Raw genomic sequence first — 21,522 nt, forward strand, 5'->3', positions numbered from 1 at the left:
ACACTAGTTTTAAACGCACCAGAAACAAATACAAAAGGAAGCTCCTTTTCCCTCGCAGAGAACTCCCACATTTCTTTAATTCCAGTGACTATTTCCTCGCCATAATTCGATGTGCATCAACTATTAAAAACTTACATATGGCCCCGATTTTAACACCAGCTGGATTCCCCGCTCAGACCTGAGTTAAAATTACAGTCGGGTCTCAAAGATGTCATCGGGCCGCAACATGCATGTGTAAAGAAGGACCCTGTTGGCTCCAGGCGGGTGTCCTTGCTGCCTGCTCGGGAGAGCAGGTTAAAACTGCAGATGTTGCGATCATGGCGGCTTTCGGACAGGTAGGAGCCAGGGCGATTTTAATTGCCCACCCGCCAGGTTTCTGCTGAGCGAATAAAATCGCCCCGTATGTGTGGGTTGTCCAAACCATGGCCGGCAAGCCCTTGCTGTCTGGCCCATGAAGCCTCCGTAAAACAGTTTCCATTTGCGTTTCTAAGGGTACCTTTTATGATTTAGCTCTCCCAGTGAAGAGCTTGGCACCACAGAAGCACAAGCTCTCTGAGGTGCTCAATTTCTCATCAGTCAGCACCATATTTGGGGCAGTTTTATGCCCATTAGGAACTTGGTTGAGACTGCCCAAACTCAATTTGCATACAACACTTGGAGCAGGACAAGACTTTTCACTCTACCAGCCTGGCTGGATGGCCAGCGCTAAAGTTCAAAAAATACTACACTATACTCTGTCCCTCATGCTCCTCAATCACTCCTTAATTGTTCAGAAGGAAGCTTCTATTTCTCATATCAAGTGGAAAGTACGGTGAGTTAGACAGCTACAAGACACTCTCTGTTTTCTGAAGCTATTACTTGCAATTTGAGCTGATCCGAAAAACAGCTAGATAGGTTTGATAATTAGATCACTGCATAGAATGGTTACAGTACAGATAGAGGCCTTTCGGCCCCGTGCCAGCTCTCTGTAAAAGCACTTCAGCTAGTCCCACTCCCCTGCCCTTTCCCCGTAGCCGTGCAAATTTTTTTCCTTCAGGTACTTATCCAACTCCCTTTTGAAAGCCACGATTGAATCTGCCCCCACCACCCTTTCAGGCAGGGCATTCCAAATCGAAACCACTCGCTGTGTAAAAAGGTTTTTCCTCATGTCGCCTTTGGTTCTTCTGCCAATCACCTTAAATCTGTGTCCTCTGGTTCTCGACCCTTCCGCCAATGGGAACAGTTTCCCTCTATCTAGACCCATCATGATTTTGAACACCTCTATCAAATCTCCTCTCAACCTTCTCTGCTCTAAAAAGAACAGCCCCAGCTTCTCCAGTCTATCAACATAACTGAAGTCCCTCATCCCTGGAACCATTCACAGAATCACAGAATCCCCACAGTGCAGATAGAGGCCATTTCGGCCCATCGAGCCTGCACCGACACATATCCCACCCTATCCCCGTAACCCCACGTATTTAATCCCCTAACACTAAGGGTCAATTTATCACAGCCAAATCAACCTAACCCGCACATCTTTGGACAGAAAAGATTCTTGTAAATCTTTTCTGCAACCTAAGGCCGTCACATTCTTCCTAAAGTGCGGTACCCAGAATTGGACACAATATTCCAGTTGAGGCTGAACCAGTGTTTTATAAACGTTCATCATAACTTCCTTGCTTTTGTACTCTATGCCTCTATTTATGAAGCCCAGGATCCCGTATGCTTTTTTAACCGCTTTCTCAACCTGACCTGCCACCTTCAACGATTTGTGCACATGCACCCCCAGGTCTCTCTGTTTAAGCACCCCCTTTAGGATTGTACCCTTTAATTTATATTGCCTCTCCTCGTTCTTCCTACCAAAATGTATCACTTTGCACTTTTTTGTGTTAAATTTAATCTGCCACATGTCCACCCATTCCACCAACCTGTCTATGTCTCCTTGAAGTCTATCACTAGCCTCTCAATGTTCACTATACTTACAAGTTTTGTGTCATCTGCAAATTTTGAAATTGTGCCCTGTACACCCAAGTCTAAGTCATTTGTATATGTGTCAGCCAGTGGCTCAGTTGGTAGCACACTCGCCTCTGAGTCAGAAGGTTGTGGGTTCAAGTCCCACTCCAGGGACTTGAGCACATAGCTAGGCTGACACTCCAGTGCAGTGCTGAGGGAGTGCTGCACTGTCGGAGGTGCCGTCTTTCGAATGAGACGTTAAACCGAGGCCCCGTCTGCTCTCTCAGGTGGACGTAAAAGATCCCACGGCACTATTTCGAAGAAGAGGTGAGTTATCCCCGGTGGCCTGGCCAATATTTATCGCTCAACATAACAAAAACAGATTATCTGGTCATTATCACATTGCTGTTTGTGGGAGCTTGCTGTGCGTAAATTGGCTGCCGCGTTTCCCACATTACAACAGTGACTACACTTTTAAAAGTACTTCATTGGCTGTAAAGCGCTTTGAGACGTCCGGTGGTCGTGAAAGTTGCTATATAAATGCAAGTCTTTCTTTTATATATCAAGAAAAGCAGTGGTCCTAGTACCTACCCCTGGGGTACATTCTACAATATAAGTAAGGCCACTGCTTTGCAGTGACTGAATAAATCAAATTTCACCTTTATTACAGCTCTGACAAAGGGTCATCGACCTGAAACGTTAACTCTGTTTCTCTCTCCACAGATGCTTCCTGACCTGCTGAGCATTTTCTGTTTTTATTAATAATTAGGCCCATTGGTTTATGGTAACTGAATGTAACATTCTGAGGTTAGTTTTATTTCAAAAGGTAAGTTGATAAACTTATTTATGCCAATCTGGTGGGATGACACTTTTATTTTGGCTGTGTCACTTGGGACCATGGGTTTTTACTGGTGTTTGGAGGATGGCATTCCATGATTACGTTCATCTTTCCTAGCAAACCACAATTTGGTGGCTTTCACCATCAGTTTTCAAACTGGATCAGAAATGGTCCACCAGGTTATCAAATTTCTGCTCGTTTGAAGCTGAATATACGTTTGAAGAATACTTATCTCTCAACCAGCATCACTAAAGGCAGAATTTCTGGTCATTAGCGCATTGCTGTTTTTGGGAGCTTGCTGTGCGCAAATTGGCTGCAGCATTTCCTACATTACAACAGTGACTACACTTCAAAAGTGCTTCATTGGCAGTAAAGCGCTTTGGGACGCCCTGAGGTCGTGAAAGGCGCTATAGAAATGCAAGTTTTTTATTTATTTATACAGTACTGCACCCTCTGAGCTTAGTGTCTCGAGAATTGTGTAATCTATGTTTTTTTGTACTTGTTTACTTACTGGTGCATTATTTCTGTTGCTGTATATTAATATAAATGTTTTTCTCCAGTGATAACGGCGTTTCCTTTGTTCCAAAGTTAGGATAGGTGGGGAGGGGGTCACCGGGAATGTGCTGAATCTGCGGGGGACTCCCCCATACAGAAAAGTATGGGGGAGTATTCTTTAGTGATTAAAATTGATGTGCCTTCAATAACCACAAAACTAGAAGTTATAGACTTTAACAAGTTGGCTTTTAATCACTAAGATCAGAGCTAACATCTCAACACACTGACTGGCTCGCAGGAATAAGTCATACAGATCCTGGGATCTTTATGTAAGAGAAGTCAGGGGTGGAGCCAAGAGCCAAGACCTGGAACATTCCAGGTTAGTCAGGAAAGAGGAAGTGAAACTATACACCGTGTGGGGGAGGGTAATATACATGAGTGCAAAACGAATACAGGCAAGCCAAACACATTTCATTACATTAGTATGTAAGCGGATACAACATATCTCTGTATAACCACATATACTGTGTGTCAGTGCATAACCGCATACAGATGATGTCAGCATATAATAAGGATTTCTACATGTTTAACCACCCTTGGCTGCTCTGCTTTCCCTTGGTTCCTTCAATTCCACTTCCTGTTTTTTCTGCTGGTACAGGTTCTGCAGGTACTCATCTGGCTCAATCCCACTTTCCCGGAGCTCAGCCATGACCTTCTCCAACCTGTGCAAAGTTCCGGCCTGTCGCACTTTGCGCCCGGCGATGTACAGAGTAAACTCCGCAGAGTTCAGCAGCTTGCAGGTGTCCGTCTCGCAGAGATCGTGGCACCGTTTGGCTTTGTCCACGGCTGGGAAGAAAGTGAGGCCGGACATCTTCTCCAGCTCCTGTGGGGCCACTTGATACTCAGACAGCTGGTGGTCAAAGCCAATCGGTTCATTGGGCACGACAAAGGCTCCCAGAGACAACAGCTCGGATGATGCATTTCCCTTCTGTGCGAGAATGACTTTGTACAGATGTGTTGGTACGGCAATGTCATTCTTCCCTATCACCTGAATGTAGAAAGAGACAGAGATACAATGACAAGACTGAGCGAAGGACTGAAAATTGGACACAGCAGATAAAAGGATAACCAGAGGCCGGAAAACTGAAACGAAACAGAAAAGGGCTGGAAATCACAGCAGGCCGATCGGCAGCTGACAGGGAAAGACAGGTTAGGTAGAATCCTTCAAAAGCAAGTACGGCAGTTAAACCACTTCTTTCTCTTTCATCTGCTGAGCGAACTGCTCTATTTTTTTTATTACTTTGCACCAAGTAATTTGTTACTTTTATTTTTCCCCATTGTCACAGGGTCTTGGCCACACCTCGGAGCCACCTTGGGAAATCCTCAAGAGCTTTAAGTATAGCAAGTTGTGGCTTTTGCTTTGGTTGAGGTGCAGGGTGTCAGCTTTCGCTCCCTGTAACTCAAACTACAGCAATGTCCCATTTGGGAACCAACTAAATGGGGTCAACTGTGGCTCAGTTGGTAGCACTCTCACTTCTGTGTCAGAAGACTGTGGGTTCAAGTCCTGCTCCAGAGACTTGAGCACAATGAGCTAACACTCCCAGTGCAGTGCTGAGGGAGTGTTGCACTGCCAGAGGTGCTGTCTTTCGGATGAGACGTTAAACCGAGGCCCCGTCTGCTCTCACGTAAACGATCCCACGGCACTATTTCGAAGACGAGCAGAGGAGTTTTCCCTGGTGTCCTGGCCAATATTTATCCCTCAATCAACATAATTTAAACAGTTTATCTAGTAATTATTGCATTGAGTTTCATAGAATCATAGAATGGTTACAGCACGGAAGAAGGTCATTCGGCCCGTCGAACCCGTTCCAACTCTCAGCTAGTCCCACTCCCCCGCCCTTTCCTTGTAGCCCTGCAATTTTTTTACTTTCAGATACTTATCCAACTCCCTTTTGAAAGATAAGATTGGGTCTGCCTCCACCACCCTTTCAGCCACTGCATTCCAGATCATAACCACTCTGTGTAAAAAAAAAAAAAAAAAAAAAAGTTTTTTCTTATGTTCCCTTTGGTTCTTTTGCCAATCACCTTAAATCTGTGTCCTCTGGTTCTCGACCCTTCTGCCAATGGGAACAGTTTCTCTCTATCTACTCTGTCCAGATCCCTCATGATTTTGAACACCAGTCCTAGTGCGAGCAAGCACTGAGTGCGAGTCATCAAAGCGTGCTGTGAGTTTGGGGAAGTGTGAGTTAGGGTAAGTGGGGTGTTAGGTGCTCTTTTCAAACTTTAACTCTGTGGGTTGCAGTTAATAAGGCCTTTCTGGTGCAGAGTGACTGTTGGTAAACCATTTAACTGGTGTAACTAGAGGGATTGATTTAATTTAAATCCAATTAATTAAAGGGGATACTAGCATCTAAAATCGGGCAGAGGGTGTCCATAACTAACAATAAAAAATTTAATTAATTACATAGAATGGAGCAGGTGATGTGTTACTGTTGCGAGATGTGGGAGCCGGTGAACCCCATTGAGGCTCACGGTGATTACGTCTGTGACAAGTGTCTGCTGCTACAGGAACTCCAGCTCCATGTTGATGAGCTGGAGTCTGAGCTTCAGACACTGCGACACATCAGGGAGGGGGAGAAGTATCTGGACTCTGTGTATCAGGAGGTGGTCACACCTATGAAGTTAATTAATTCAGATGTAGCCCATGGTCAGGGACAGGACGGTGTGACTACGAGTGAGGCAGGTACGGGGATCCAGGAGGTAGAGCTGGAGGAGCCGCAGCCCTTGCTCTTGTCCAACAGGTTCGAGGTTCTTACGCCCTGTGGGGACAGGAGCAGGGACTGCAGGGAGGATGAGCAACCTGGCCACAGCACCGTGGAACGGGGGGCCATTCAAGAGGGGGGAGTAAATAGAAATGTTGTAGTGGTAGGGGATAGTATTATTAGGGGGATAGATAAGAGTTCTCTTCAGCCGAGAGCGAGAGTCCCGAAGGCTGTGTTGCCTACCCGGTGCCAGGGTTAAGGACATCTCCTCTGGGCTGGAAAGAAACTTGCAGTGGGAGGGGGTGGATCCAGTTGTCGTGGTCCATGTTGGTACAAATGACGTAGATAGGACTAGGAAGCCGGTTCTGTTAAAGGAGTGTGAGCAGCTAGGGATCAAATTAAAAAACAGAACCTCAAGGGTAATAATCTCTGGATTATTACCTGAGCCACGAGCGAATTTGGCTAGGACAAATAAAATTAGAGAGTTAAATGCGTGGCTCAAAGACTGGTGTGGGAGAAATGGGTTTTGCTTCCTGGGACACTGGCACCAGTACTGGGGCAGGAGGGAGCTGTTCCGTTGGGATGGGCTTCACTTGGCCAGTGCTGGGACTAGAGTCCTGGTGGATCATATAACTAGGGCTGTAGAGAGGGCTTTAAACTAACTAGTGGGGGGGAGGTTCCTAGGGAGCAAATAATAAAAATGACAACAGAGAAGGTCATAGACTTAGGTAGCAGTGGGGAAATTAAAAACCAGAGCGTGTCAGGAAGGGGCAGAAGGTATGGAGTAAAAGGTAAAGTAATAAAAAGGGCAAAAGCAGGAACTAAGTGTCACAAAACATCTTTGAAAGTTCTCTATCTGAATGCACGTAGCATTCGTAACAAAATAGACGAGTTAATGGCACAAATAACTACATATGGGTATGATCTTGTGGCCATTACAAAAACATGGCTGCAGGGTGACAATGCCTGGGAATTAAACATACCAGGTTATTTACCGATCAGGAAGGAAGGGGAGGTGGGGTGGCTATGTTAATAAAGGAAGGAATCACTGTAATACAGAGAAATGATATTGGGTCAAAAGATCAGGATAATGAAACAGTTTGGGTGGAAGTAAGGAATAATAAGGGGAAAAAAACACTAGTGGGCGTAGTCTATAGGCCTCCGAACAGTTGCAACTCTGTTGGACGGAGTATCAATCAGGAAATAGTTGAGGCTTGTAATAAGGGAACATCTATAATTATGGGGGATTTTAACTATCATATTAATTGGACAAATCAAATTGGGCAGGGCTGCCTTGAGGATGAGTTCATTGAGTGTATTAGGGATGGGTTTCTTGAGCAGTATGTAACTGAACCGACCAGGGGGCAAGCAACCTTAGATCTGGTCCTGTGTAACGAGACAGGATTAATTAAAAATGTCCTAGTAAAGGATCCCCTTGGAATGAGTGACCATAACATGGTTGAATTCCATATTCAATTAGAGGGTGAGAAGGTTGGATCTCAAACAAGCGTGCTAAGCTTGAATAAAGGAGACTATGAAGGTATGAGAGCGGAATTGAGCAGAGTGGATTGGGAAAATAGATTAAAGGGTAAGACGATACATGATCAGTGGTGTACATTTAAGGAGTTATTTTACAACTTCCAAAAAATATATATTCCACTGAGAAGAAAAGGGTGTAAAAGAAAAGACAGCCATCCGTGGTTAAGTAAAGAAATTAAGGATAGTATTCGACTAAAAACAAGGGCATATAAGGTAGCCAAATCTAGTGGGAGGATAGAGGATTAGGAAAACTTTAAAAGACAGCAAAAAATAACAAAGATTGATTAAGAAAGGGAAGGTAGATTATGAAAGTAAATTAGCAAAAAATATAAAAACAGATAGTAAGAGTTTTATAGTTATATAAAAAGAAAAAGGGTGGCTAAAGTTAATGTTGGTCCCTTAGAGGATGGGACTGGGAAATTAATGGTGGGAAATATGGAGATGGCAAAAACACTGAATGAATATTTTGTATCAGTCTTTACAGTAGAGGACACTAAGAATATCCCAACACTGGACAAACAGGGGGCTAAAGGGGGGGAGGAGCTAAACACGATCAAAATCACTAAGGAAGTGGTACTCGGTAAAATAATGGGACTCAAGGTGGATAAATCACCTGGACCTGATGGCTTACATCCTAGGGTCTTGAGGGAAGTGGCGGTAGGGATTGTGGATGCATTGGTAATAATTTTCCAAAACTCCCTGGACTCAGCAAAGGTCTCGGCAGACTGGAAAACTGTTAATGTAACACCCTTATTTAAAAAGGGCAGTAGACAGAAGGCTGGAAACTATAGACCGGTTAGCCTAACATCTGTGGTAGGTAAAATTTTGGAGTCCATTATTAAGGAGACAGTAACAGGACATTTGGATAATCATAATTTAATAGGACAAAGTCAGCATGGTTTTATGAAGGGGAAGTCATATTTGACAAATTTGCTGGAGTTCTTTGAGGAAGTGACATATAGGGTGGATAAAGGGGAACCAGTGGACGTAGTGTATTTAGACTTCCAAAAGGCATTTGACAAGGTGCCACACAAAAGATTATTGCTTAAGATAAAAAATCACGGGATTGGGGGTAATATTCTGGCATGGATAGAGGATTGGCTATCTAACAGAAGGCAGAGAGTTGGGATAAATGGTTCATTCTCAGACTGGCAATCAGTAACCAGTGGTGTTAGTTTGCAGATGATACTAAGATGGGAGGGGAAAGTAGTGAGTGAAGAGGGACATAAAAAAACCTGCAAGGGGGACATAGACAGGCTAAGTAAGTGGGCAGAGATTTGGCAGATGGAATACAATACTGGAAAGTGTGAGGTTATGCACTTCGGCAGGAAAAATCGTAGAGCAAGTTATTATCTTAATGGCAAGAAAACTGGAAAGTACTGAAGTTACAAAGGGATCTGGGGGTCCTGGTGCACGAAACTCAAAAGGTTTAGTATGCAGGTGCAGCAAAGTGATTAAGAAGGCCAATGGAATGTTGGCTTTCATTGCTAGGGGGATAGAATATAAAAAAATAGGGAGGTATTGCTTCAGTTGTACAAGGTATTGGTGAGACCGCACCTGGAATACTGCATACAGTTTTTGGTGTCCATACTTAAGAAAAGACATACTTGCTCTCGAGTCAGTACAAAGAAGGTTCACTCGGTTAATCCCGGGGATGAGGGGGATGGGACATATGAGGAGAGGTTGAGTAGATTGGGACTCTACTCATTGGAGTTCAGAAGAATGAGAGGCGATCTTATTGAAACATATAAGATTGTGAAGGGGTTTGGATCGGGGTGGATGCGGGGAGGATTGTTCCCGATGATGGGGTGAAACTAGAACTAGGGGGGCATAGTCTTAGAATAAGGGGCTGCTCTTTCAAAACTGAGATGAGGAGGGAACTACCTTCACTCAGAGGGTGGTAGGTTCCATGGAATATGCTGCCCCAAAAAAGCTGTAGAAAGCTACATCATTACATAAATTTAAAAACAGAAAATAGACAGTTTTCCTAGAAGTAAAGGGAATTAAGGGTTTACGGGGAGCGGGCAGGAATTTGGACATGAGTCCCAGGTTCGGATCGGACATGGCCCTGTGGGTAGCGGAGTGGGGCCCCAGGGGCCCGTGTAGCCCTGATCCTGCTGCTATTTCGTGTGGTCCTAATTCTGTTAGATTCAGGAGATGGTTCTGTGATAGTAGATTGGCGGTTTAGGATCAGATCAGCCATGATCTTATTGAATGGCGGAGCAGGCTCGAGGGGCCCGATTGGCCTTACTCCTGCTTCTTATGTTCTTATCTGGTTCTGGGAAAATGAGGTGGGTCAAGTGGAGCAAGTGTCAGTAGGGAAAGAAGTTAGGGAACAGTGATCACAGTATCATAAGGTTCATATTAGCTGTGGACAAGGAACAGGGAGCAATCTAGAGTAAAAAATACTTAATTGGAGGAAGGGCCAATTTCAGTGGGTTGAGAACGGATCTGGCCCGGGTAAAACTGGAATCAAAGATTGGCAGGCAAAACTGTAATGAAACAATGGGCTGCCTTTAAAGAGGTGATGGTTTGGGTACAGTTGAGGTACATTTCCACAAGGGGGAAAGGTAGGGCAACCCAAAGTCAGAACTCTCTGGATGACAAACGAGATAGAGAGTAAGATGAAGCAGAAAAAGGGGGCGTATGACAGATGTTCAGGTTGAGAATACAAGTGAGAGCCAAGCTGAATATAGAAAGTTTCAGAGGGGAAGTGAAAAAGGAAATGAGGGGCAAAAGAGAGAGTATGAGAATAGAAATAAAAACAGAAAAATGCTGGCAATACTCAGCAGGTCAGGACAGCATCTGTAGAGAGAGAAACAGAGTCTAACGTTTCAGGTCGATGACCCTTCGTCAGATTAGATTGGCAGCTAACATAAAAAGGGAATTCAAAAAGGTCTTCTATAGGCAATATTCTATATATATAAAATCGGTCGATCTGTCCTGTCCGTCTGTCTGTCATCGCGTGTGCGTCTGTCGGGCTATGCGCTCGAAAGTTACAGGGCGTTACCTACGCGCGCGTTACCTCCAAAGAAAAGCTTACACTTCCGAGACGGTTTTTAAGCGTATTTACGTTTCGGCCGGGGCTAAAAATCGCGCCCGCGGTATCTGAAAAACCCTTAACATTCCGCTCATTAGCAATCTCATTATCCGCTCATTAGCGACAGAGTGACCTCGAGCTCGGACCAATCGTACGCCGGGTTGCTGGCGTGTGCCGCCGGGCCAATCGGTGTGTGTGTGGGGCGGGGCCTTATCGTCTGAACCGAGGTGAGTAGCCGCCATCTTGCTTCCATTCTTTTTCCTGCTTTCTGCGTCTTTCTTTTCAAATATACATTTCCAGCAAAATAAAATTGAATTTATTAAATTGTTTTAAAATAAATCACTCATTTGTAAATATTTTATCTAACCTGAAGATTCTTTTTCCTACCTTTCCCCTGTTTTTTTCTTAGGGCCTGAAAAGCCTGGGCCTTTCTTTGCCCAGCCAGGGCCCGAGCTAGGTAATTGGGCTGCTGCTAAGCTCCTCACGCCCGCCCGCCCGCCCCCCCCCCGGTGTCACGTTACCCGGGGCAACGGCGTCCAGCCACAAGCGTCAGGGTGGCGCGCGCAGCAGGAGCAGGTGAGACTCTGTTTCCGCGCTCGGCTCGGGCGGGGGGGGGGCGGGGCTCTCGAGAGTGCGGATCTCGGCCTTGGTGAGCGGGAAGGGGTTTACCCCGGCAAACGGGAGTGCGGGGGCGGCTGGGGCTTGGAGAGCGGGGCTCTCGGGGAGTTGCGAGGCGGGCTCGGAGAGCGGGGGCGGCTGGGGGCTTCGAGAGCGGGGCTCTCGAGAGTGCGGGGCGGCGCGGTGCGGTTACCCCGGCAACCGGGCGTGGCCGTCTCTCAGCCTCAAGCCCTCCCTTCCTCCCTCCCCCCTCTCCCCCCCCTCCCTTTCCCCCCTCCCCCCCACCCCCTCTCCCCCCCCGCTGCCCCCCTTCCCCCTCCCTTCCCCCTCCCCCCGCCCCCCCCTCCCTTCCCCCTCCCCCCCGCCCCCCCCTCCCCGCCCTCCCTTCCCCCCTCCCCCCCTACACATGGAGGCAGAGGGCATGGCTCAGGTACTAAATGAGTACTTTTCATCTGTCTTCACCAAGGAAGGTGATGTTGCCAAAGTCATAGAGAAGGAGGACGTAGTTGAGATACTGGATGGGATAAAAATTGATAAAAGAGGTACTAGAAAGGCTGGCTGTACTTAAACATAGAAACATAGAAGATAGGAGCAGGAGTAGGCCATTCGGCCCCTCGAGCCTGCTCCGCCATTCAATAAGATCATGGCTGATCATCCAAATTCAGTACCCTGTCCCTGCCTTCTCCCCATATCCCTTGATCCCTTTAGCCTTAAGAAATATATCTAACTCCTTCTTGAATATATTTAATGAATTGGCCTCCACTGCCTTCTGTGGTAGAGAATTCCACAGGGTCACCACTCTCTGGGTGAAGTAATTCCTCCTCATCTCTGTCCTAAATGGCCTACCCCTTATCCTGGACTCCCCGACCATCGGGAACATCCTTCCTGCATCTAGTCTGTCTAGTCCTGTTAGAATTTTATAAGTTTCAATGAGATCCCTTCTCATTCTTCTAAACTCCAGCGAGTATAAGCCCAATCGACCCAATCTCTCCTCATACGTCATTCCTGCCATCCCAGGTATCAGTCTGGTGAATCTTCACTGCACTCCCTCCATGGCAAGAACATCTTTCCTCAGATGAGGCGACCAAAACTGCACACAATACTCAAGATGTGGTCTCACCAAGGCCCTGTACAACTGCAGCAAGACATCCTTGCTCCTGTACTCGAACCCTCTCGCTACGAAGGCCAACATACCATTTGCCTTCTTAACCGCCTGCTGCACCTGCATGCTTACCTTCAGCGACTGGTGCACAAGAACACCCAGGTCTCGTTGCACTTCCCCTTCTCCTAATCTATTGCCGTTCAGATAATAATCTGCCTTCCTGTTTTTGCCACCAAAGTGGATAACCTCGCATTTATCCACATTATACTGCATCTGCCATGCTTCTGCCCAATCACCCAACCTGTCCAAATCATACTGGAGTTTCTCGGCATCCTCCTCACAGCACACCGCCCACCCAGCTTTGTGTCTTCTGCAAACTTGGAAATATTACATCTAGTTCCCTCGTCTAGATCATTTATATATATTGTGAATAGCTGGGGTCCTAGGACCGATCCCTGCGGTACCCCACTAGTCACTGCCTGCCACTCGGAAAAAGACCCGTTTATTCCAACTCTTTGCTTCCTGTCTGCCAACCAGTTCTCTATCCAAGTCAGTACCTTGCCCCCAATCCCATGTGCCTTAACTTTACACACTAATCTCTTATGCGGGACCTTATCGAAAGCCTTCTGAAAGTCCAAATACACCACATCCACTGGTTCTCCCTTATCTATTTTACCAGTTACATCCTCAAAAAATTCCAGTAGATTGGTCAAGCACGATTTACCTTTTGTAAATCCACGTTGACTTTGTCCGATCCTGTCACTGTTTTCCAAGTGCTCTGCTATTACATCTTTGATAATGCACTCTAGCATTTTCCCCACTTCCGATGTCAGGCTTACCGGTCTATAATTCCCCGGTTTCTCTCTACCACCTTTTTTGAATAGTGGGGTAACATTAGCTACCCTCCAATAAAGTAGATACGTCACCAGGACCGGATGGGATGCATCCTAGGATGCTGAGGGAAGTAAAGGTGGAAATTGCGGAAGTACTGGCCATAATCTTCCAATCCTTCTTAAGATACTGGGGTGGTGCCAGAGGACTGAGAATTGCAAATGTTACACCCTTGATCAAAAAAGGGTGCAAGGATAAACAACAAATGTACATATACACACACACACACATATACATATTGTAAAGAGAAACCCAGCAACTACAGGCCAATCAGTTTGACCTCAGTAGTGGGGAAGCTTTTAGAAACAGTAATCAGGGACAAAATTAACAGTCACTTGGACAAGTGTGGCTTAATTAAGGAAAGCCAGCACGGATTTGTTAAAGGCAAATCGTGTTTAACTAAATTGATTGAGTTTTTTGGTGAGGTAACAGAGAGGGTTGATGAGGGCAATGCTGTTGATATGGTGTACATGGACTTCCAAAAAGCGTTTGATAAAGTTACATAATAGACTTGCCAGCACAGTTGAAGCCCATGGAATAAAAGGGACAGTGGCAGCATGGATATGAAATTGGCTAAGTAACAGGAAACAAAGAGTAGTGGTGAACGGTTGTTTATCGGACTGGAGGAAGGTATACAGTGGTGTTCCCCAGGGGTCAGTACGAGGACCACTGCTTTTCTTGATATATATTAAAGACTTGGGTGTACACGGCACAATTTCAAAATTTGCAGATGACACAAATCTTGTAAGTATAGTGAACAGTGAGGAGGATAGTGATGGACTTCAAGAGGACATAGACAGGCTGGCGGAATGGGGGGACATGTGGCAGATAAAATTTAACGCAGAAAACTGCAAAGTGATACATTTTGGTAGGAAGAACGAGGAGCGACAATATATAAACTGAAGGGTACAGTCCTAAAGGGGGTGCATGAACATACATCTTTGGGGAAGTCTGGTAATGAATTAGGATTCATTCATTTTTTTCCCCTTTCAATTGGTTGTTTTGAACACCATCGTTTAAACAGCACCAGCTGGTAACATCAACTTGGAAAACATACTGAGCCAGACAGTGTGAGGATTACAGTTGGCATGACACAGCCTGAGTGTATATGCCCTGTCAGCCTCTCCCACCAGCCTAGGCAGCCAGTTTCAGTGATGAGGTCATTAGCGCTCCCTGTTCAAACAATTGGAGAGAAACACAAGGATATTCATGGTATTCATCTGTAACTGGTACCTTTAGAAGGGGCCTTGACACTGACTTGGGAGCAGGAGTAGGCCATTTGGCCCCTCGAGCCTGTTTCACCGTTCAATTAGATCGTGGCTGATCTGGATGTTGACTCCATTTACCCGCCTTGGTTTCGTATCCCTTAATACCCTTACCTAATAAAAAAAACGATCAATTACAGTTTTGGAATTACCCGCCCTTCCCCCAGCCTCAACAGCTTTTTGTAGGAGAGAGTTCCAGATTTCCACTACCCTTTGTGTGAAGAAGTGCTTCCTGACATCACCCCCTGAACGGCCTGGCTCTAATGTTAAGGTTATGTCCTTAATGTTAATTTTTAATTAAAAATTTAATCTTAATGTTATGAATTGCTCTTTAAAGATGAACTGGATAGCTGTGGAGTGGCAGTGTGCTCAATGAAGAAATTCAACTGCACAATAGGAAAACAGAACTCAAGCTCCCAATTACTAAAATGGAACAGACTTTACAGATATCTCTTGAAGCATCCTGGGCACAGTATCAGTTACACTACTACAACGTAATTAATTTATAACCTCTTTAGTCATCACTAATATAATGTTGATTTTCAAATAATGGTCTATGACACACTGATGACTGTACTTTGTGTTTGTTATATATGAATGTAAAATATCATGGTTGTATATATGGCATTGTTTGCTTTACCAATGGTTTTATATCTATCTATGATGTTCCCATGAAACAAATATTGACCAGATATATCAGGTTGTAATTATACCTCATCAACCTCCTTCAGTGTCAACAGCAACTATCATATTAAATAGAAGCAGCGCAGGATTCACAAGTACAGCGTATTAATCACCTTCAACACCAGATATTTGTTCTAACACACATAAGCTACTGCATTTTCATTAGAACTTGCAAAAATTCAGTAAGTTTTCAAAACTGCAGAAGAGAACAGCACGGGAGGTGGCAGGGAGACTGACAGGCAGGCCTGGGACAGCAAACAACAGGCCCAATGGTGGACCAGTATGGTATGACGGCAGATGAGCAGGGATGAAGGCTGGCAGGCCAGGTTGGCATATAAGAGACAGCATGCCCTGGCAGAGCACGTTGCGACCAGGTACGGAAGCAGGAGTCCTGGCAAAAGGCAGTGATCGAAAGTATTTAAAATTTTTTTAAATATCTGCCGGCAAACTGTAAAAATTGAAGTAAAGACAGAAAATGCTGGAAACACTCAGCGGGTCAGGCAGCATCTGTGGAGAGAGAAACAGAGTCAACGTTTCAGTTCTGACGAAGGGTCGTCGACTTGAAACGTTACCTCGGTTTCCCTCTCCACAGATGCTGCCTGACCTGCTGAGTGTTTCCAGCATTTTCTGTTTTATTTCAGATTTCCAGCATCCAAAGTATTTTGCTTTTGTTAAAATTGAAGGCCAGGCAAGTTGTAAACATTTTTTAAATGGCAGGAGGAGCGGGGCGACTCTCCCGCCACAGCGCCATCAATGGTGGGAAGCCTGCAACAACAGTGTGATGGGAAGACAGGCTTTTCCCATTATGAAAATGTTGGTATAGATCTTCCATTATACATAGATACATAGATACATAGAAGATAGGAGCAGGAGTAGGCCATTCGGCCCTTCGTGCCTGCTCCGCCATTTAATGAGATCATGGCTGATCCTTTAATTCAGTATCCCGTCCCCGCCTTCTCTCCGTAACCCTTAACCCCTTTTGCCCGTAGAAATATATCTAATTCCCTCTTAAATATATTTAATGAGCTGGCGTACACTGCCCTCTGTGGCAATGAGTTCCACAGGTTCACCACTCTCTGAGTGAAGAAATTCCCCCTCATCTCTGTCCTAAATGGTTTAGCCCTTATCCTTAAATTATGTCCTCTAGTTCTGTTCTCACCCGCCAAGGGAAACATTCCTTCTGCATCCAGTCTGTCTAGACCTGTCAGAATTTTATACACTTCTATGAGGTCCCCTCTCAATCTTCTAAACTCCAGTGTGTACATCCCTAAACTACATAGTCTCTCCTCATAGGTCATTCCCGCCATTCCTGGTATCAGCCTGGTGAATCGCCGCTGCACCCCCTCCATGGCAAGAACATCCTTCCTCAGATGAGGCGACCAAAACTGTACACAGTACTCGAGGTGTGGTCTCACCAGTGCCCTGTACAGCTGCAGCAAGGTATCCCTGTTCCTGTATTCTAACCCTTTTGCTATGAAGGCCAGCATACCGTTTGCCTTCTTGACCGCCTGTTGCACCTGCATGCTCGCCTTCAGTGACTGGTGTACAAGAACACCCAGGTCTCTCTGTACTTCCCCCTCTCCCAATCTATTGCCATTTAAATAATAATTTGCCCTCCCGTTCCTGCACCCAAGGTGGATAACTTCGCACTTGTCCACATTATAGTGCATCTGCCATTTATCCGCCCAATCGCCCAGTCTGTCCAAATCGCTCTGGAGCTTCCTGGTCTCTTCCTCTGAGCCCACCCCACCTCCTAGTTTAGTGTCGTCTGCAAATTTGGAAATGCTGCATCCGACTCCCTGATCCAGGTCATTAATGTAAATTGTGAACAGCTGGGGGCCCAGGACAGATCCCTGTGGTACCCCACTTGTTACTGCCTGCCATTCAGAAAATGAGCCGTTTATTCCAACTCTCTGTTTTCTATCTGACAGCCAGTTCCCTATCCACGCCAAAACTTTCCCCTTTATCCCATGAGCCTCAATTTTCCATGCTAATCTTTTATGTGGGACCTTATCGAAGGCCTTTTGGAAGTCCAGGTACACCACATCTACTGGCTCTCCCCCATCTATTCTACCAGTTACTCCCTCAAAAAATTCCAATAGATTAGTCAAGCACGATTTACCCTTTGTAAATCCATGTTGACTCTGTCCTATCCTGTCCCCATTTGCTAAGTGCTCCGCTATTTCATCCTTAATGATGGACTCCAGCATTTTGCCCACAACTGATGTAAGGCTTACAGGTCTGTAATTACCTGCTTTTTCCCTACCCCCCTTTTTGAATAGTGGGGTAACGTTAGCTACCCTCCAATCCATCGGCACTGTTCCCGAGTCTAATGAATTCTGAAAAATCATCCTTAGTGCATCCGCTATCTCTAGGGCCACCTCCTTCAGTACCCTAGGATGCATGTTATCAGGCCCTGGGGATTTGTCCACCTTCAATCCCTTTAGCTTCCTTAACACCATATCCTTAGAGATATTGATTTGCGTCAGTTCCTCCTTTGCCAATGTCCCTATTTTTCCCGATATCCCAGGGAGGTTTTTTGTGTCTTCCTTCGTAAAGACTGACCCAAAGTATGCATTTAGTTGATCTGCCATTTCCTTATTTCCCATTATATATTCCCCCGTATCTGACTGCAATGGACCAACTTTGGTTTTCACCAGTCTTTTCCTTTTGATATATTTATAAAAGCTTTTGGAGTTAGTTTTTATATTTTCCGCCAGCTTGTTTTCGTAAGCTATTTTGCCCCTCTTGATCATGCCCTTTGCCCTCCTTTGCTCTATCTTAAACTGTTAACTATTATAAAATGTTAACATAGAAATATGACGCAAAATATATTCCAGTGAGAAGGAAAGACTTTGAGAAGGGAGAACCATCTGTGGCTAACTAAGGAAGTAAAGGATGGTATCAAATTGAAAACAAAGGCATACAATGTTGCCAAGATTAGTGGAAGGCCAGAGGATTGAGAAATTTTTAAAAACCAGCAAAGGACGACTAAAAAAATAATGAGAGGGAAAATGGATTATGAGCGTAATCTAGCAAGAAATATAAAAACAGATAGTAAGAGCTTCTACAGGTATATAAAAAGGAAGAGAGTAGCTAAAGTAAATGTTGGTCCCTTAGAGGATGAGACTGGGGACTTAATAATGGGGAACAGGGAAATGGCAGAGACTTTGAACAAATATTTTGTATCAGTCTTCATGGTAGAAGACACTAAAACCATCCCAATAATACATAATCAAGGGGCTATAGGGAGGGGGGAACTTAAAACAATCACTAAAGAAAAAGTACTCGGTAAAATAATGGGGCTAAAGGTGGACAAGTCCCCTGGACCTGATGGCCTGCATCCTAGGGTCTTAAAAGAAGTGGCTGCAGAGATAGTGGATGCATTGGTTGCAATCTATCAAAATTCCCTGGATTCTGGAGAGGTCCCAGAGGATTGGAAAACTGCAAATGTCACGCCCTTATTTAAGAAGGGAGGGAGACAAAAAGCAGGAAACTATAGACCAGTTAGCCTAAAATCTGTCATCGGGAAAATGCTGGAGTCCATTATTAAGGAAGCAGTAGCAGGACATTTAGAAAATCATAATACAGTCAAGCAGAGTCAGCATGGTTTTATCAAAGGGAAATCATGTTTGACAAATTTGCTGGAGTTCTTTGAGGATGTAACGAGCAGGGTGGATAAAGGTGAACCAGTGGATGTGGTGTATTTGGATTTCCAGAAGGCATTCGATAAGGTGCCACATAAAAGGTTACTGCACAAGATAAGAGCTCACGGGGTTGGGGGTAATGGCTCAGAAATTCGGGTCTCCACGGGTGAGTATGCACGGGGTACTTATGCGTAGGCCCAACAAAAGTGCCGGTTTCGTGCATGCACTGCGCATGCGCGGGAAACCGGCACTTCCGTTCCCCTGAAAGAAGGGGTCGACAGGTGGAACGTGTGCGCCGGAGAGGCAGCGCGTGCACATCGAACTTACGTTTTTTTTGCAGGTCTCTCCGGGAGGGTAAGTCTCAGCAGTTACACTTTTAAAAAGCAGGCGCAAGGCCTGCTTTTAACAAGGTAAGTGGTGAATTAATTAATATTAAAACATTTTTTCCACAGGTTTATTATTTTTAAATACTTTAAAGAAAGGTAAGTTTATTTTTAGCCCCGTTAGAAAATGGAATTAATTTTTTCAAAAATTTAAATTATTGTTTAAAATAGTTATTTCATGTAATTTATAGTTATTTTAAAAATGTGATTTAAAAAAAAAATTTCTTTGAAGTTTTAGTGATGTTTTGGGGCTTATAGTATTTATAGGTTTGACAGCTCTTCCTGTCAAACTTATGAATGAAGCATACCATTGCTACCATTGGCTCTCTATGAACCACGTGATCCCAGGGGACGCTTCGAACTAACTGCGCCCCTGGGATACGCAAGCACTGCGCGCCGGCAGTTGGAGGAGGCCCAGGATCAGAATCCCACGCGGGCTCACAGCTCAACAGCTGGCGCGCAAGGTAAGTGCAGGTCGGGAGCTTGCACCCGCGGGAAGCCCCCAACCCGAATTTCTGGGCCATTATATTAGCATGGATAGAGGATTGGCTAACTAACAGAAAACAGAGAGTCAGGATAAATGGGTCATTTTCCGGTTGGCAAACAGTAACTAGTGGGGTGCCACAGTGCTGGGGCCTCAACTATTTACAACTATATTAATGACTTGGATGAAGGGACCGAGTGTAATGTAGCCAAATTTGCTGATGATACAAAGATAGGTGGGAAAGCAAGTTGTGAAGAGGACACAAAGAATCTGCAAAGGGATACAGACAGGCTAAGTGAGTGGGCAAACATTTGGTAGATGGAGTATAATGCGGGAAAGTGTGAGGTTATCCACTTTGGTAAGAAAAATAAAAAAGCAAATTATTATTTAAAGAGAGAGAGATTACAAAATGCTGCAGTACAGAGGGACCTGGGGGTCCTTGTGCATGAAACACAAACAGTTAGCATGCAGGTACAGCAAGTAATCAGGAAGGCAAATGGAATGCTGGCCTTTATTGCAATGGGGTTGGAGTATAAAAGCAGGGAAGTCCTGCTACAACTGTACAGGGTATTGGTGAGACCACACCTTGTGTACTGCGTACAGTTTTGGTCTCCTTATTTAAGGAAGGATATACTTGCATTGGAGGCAGTTCAGAGAAGGTTCACGAAGTTGATTCCTGAGATGAAGGGGTTGACTTATGAGGAAAGGTTGAGCAGGTTGGACCTATAATCATTGGAGTTTAGAAGAATGAGAGGGGATCTTATTGAAACATATAAGATACTTATATCTTAATAGATAGACAAGGTAGCTGCAGTGAAGATGTTTCCCCTCATGGGGGAATCTAGAACTAGGGGGCATAGTTTCAGGATAAGGGTTTGCCTATTTAAAACTGAGATGGAGGAAGAATTTCTTCTCAGAGGGTCGTAAATCTGTGAAATTCTCTGCCCCAGAGAGCTGTGGAGGCTGGGTCGTTGAATACATTTAAGGTGGAGATGGACAGATTTTTGAAAGGTAAGGGAGTGATGGGTTATGGGGAGTGGGCAGGGAAATAGAGTTGAGGCCAAGATCAGATCAGCCATGATCTCATTAAATGGCGGAGCAGGCTCGTGGCAAAATTTGGATCCTTTAGTGGAGAAGTAAAATATTCATGGTTCACAACCTTAAAAAGAGACTCGTATTCTTAAAGTTCAAACAAATCAGCATTCTGGCAGTAAACAGAAAGAGCACGTCAATAAAATTCCACTAACAAAAACAACCCAACAATTACTTGTTCATCCAACCATCACATTGAGTAATGCAAAAATTAACAAGAATTGTTTGATTTACCGCAACGCTCGGCATTTCTGTTTTCTAACCACAGGAAATGGAAATTTTTAAAAAGCACGAGTTGTTCTTTAAACGCGTGTTGGGTTTCACAGAAAATGTTGAATTATTTAACATTTCCGTGTTGGCACGTGAAACCCTCAATTAGCAGCTAAGAGGTTCACAGCCGAGTTTAAGTTGGCAGGTGGCAGAGAGGCACAATGTGTAGACGCTGAAAAGTAAGCCTGGTGTGATGTGTTCTTGGCAGTCTGCGCTCTGCTGTGTTAATCTGGACTGTGATCACTCACTCAGCCTGCTGGACAATTCTTGTCAACTTTAGCTCACTCACCTCAGGCAGGCTAGAAGCCAGATTTTAAACACCACTAATGGGTCTGTTGGACAACACTCTTCAGAGAACTTCACAATAAGGGAGCTTTGAAGGGGTGGGGTTTTGTACCTTATGGGCAGGGTTTTCATTGGGCCGTGGAGGCGGGATTGGAGGCGTGGGGGGGGGGGGGGGGGTTAAAATCCCAAAATCGG

General features: G+C 44.9%; 1 protein-coding gene across 1 annotated transcript in view; it reads right to left on the minus strand.

Annotated features, from left to right (window-relative positions):
- Window positions 1-3,489: 3,489 nt before the first annotated feature.
- Window positions 3,490-21,522, minus strand: part of LOC147116971 (nuclease EXOG, mitochondrial-like) — a 58,397-nt gene continuing 40,364 nt past the window's right edge. The window contains exon 6 of the mRNA XM_085987472.1: window positions 3,490-4,313. Coding sequence (XP_085843598.1) covers window positions 3,852-4,313 — 462 coding nt within the window. The 3' untranslated portion in view covers window positions 3,490-3,851. The remainder of the gene's footprint in view (window positions 4,314-21,522) is intronic.

This window comes from Somniosus microcephalus, chromosome 5, assembly GCF_052327205.1.
Source record: "Somniosus microcephalus isolate GS21.2 chromosome 5, FLI_Smic_1.0, whole genome shotgun sequence".
Taxonomy (NCBI): Eukaryota; Metazoa; Chordata; class Chondrichthyes; order Squaliformes; family Somniosidae; genus Somniosus; species Somniosus microcephalus.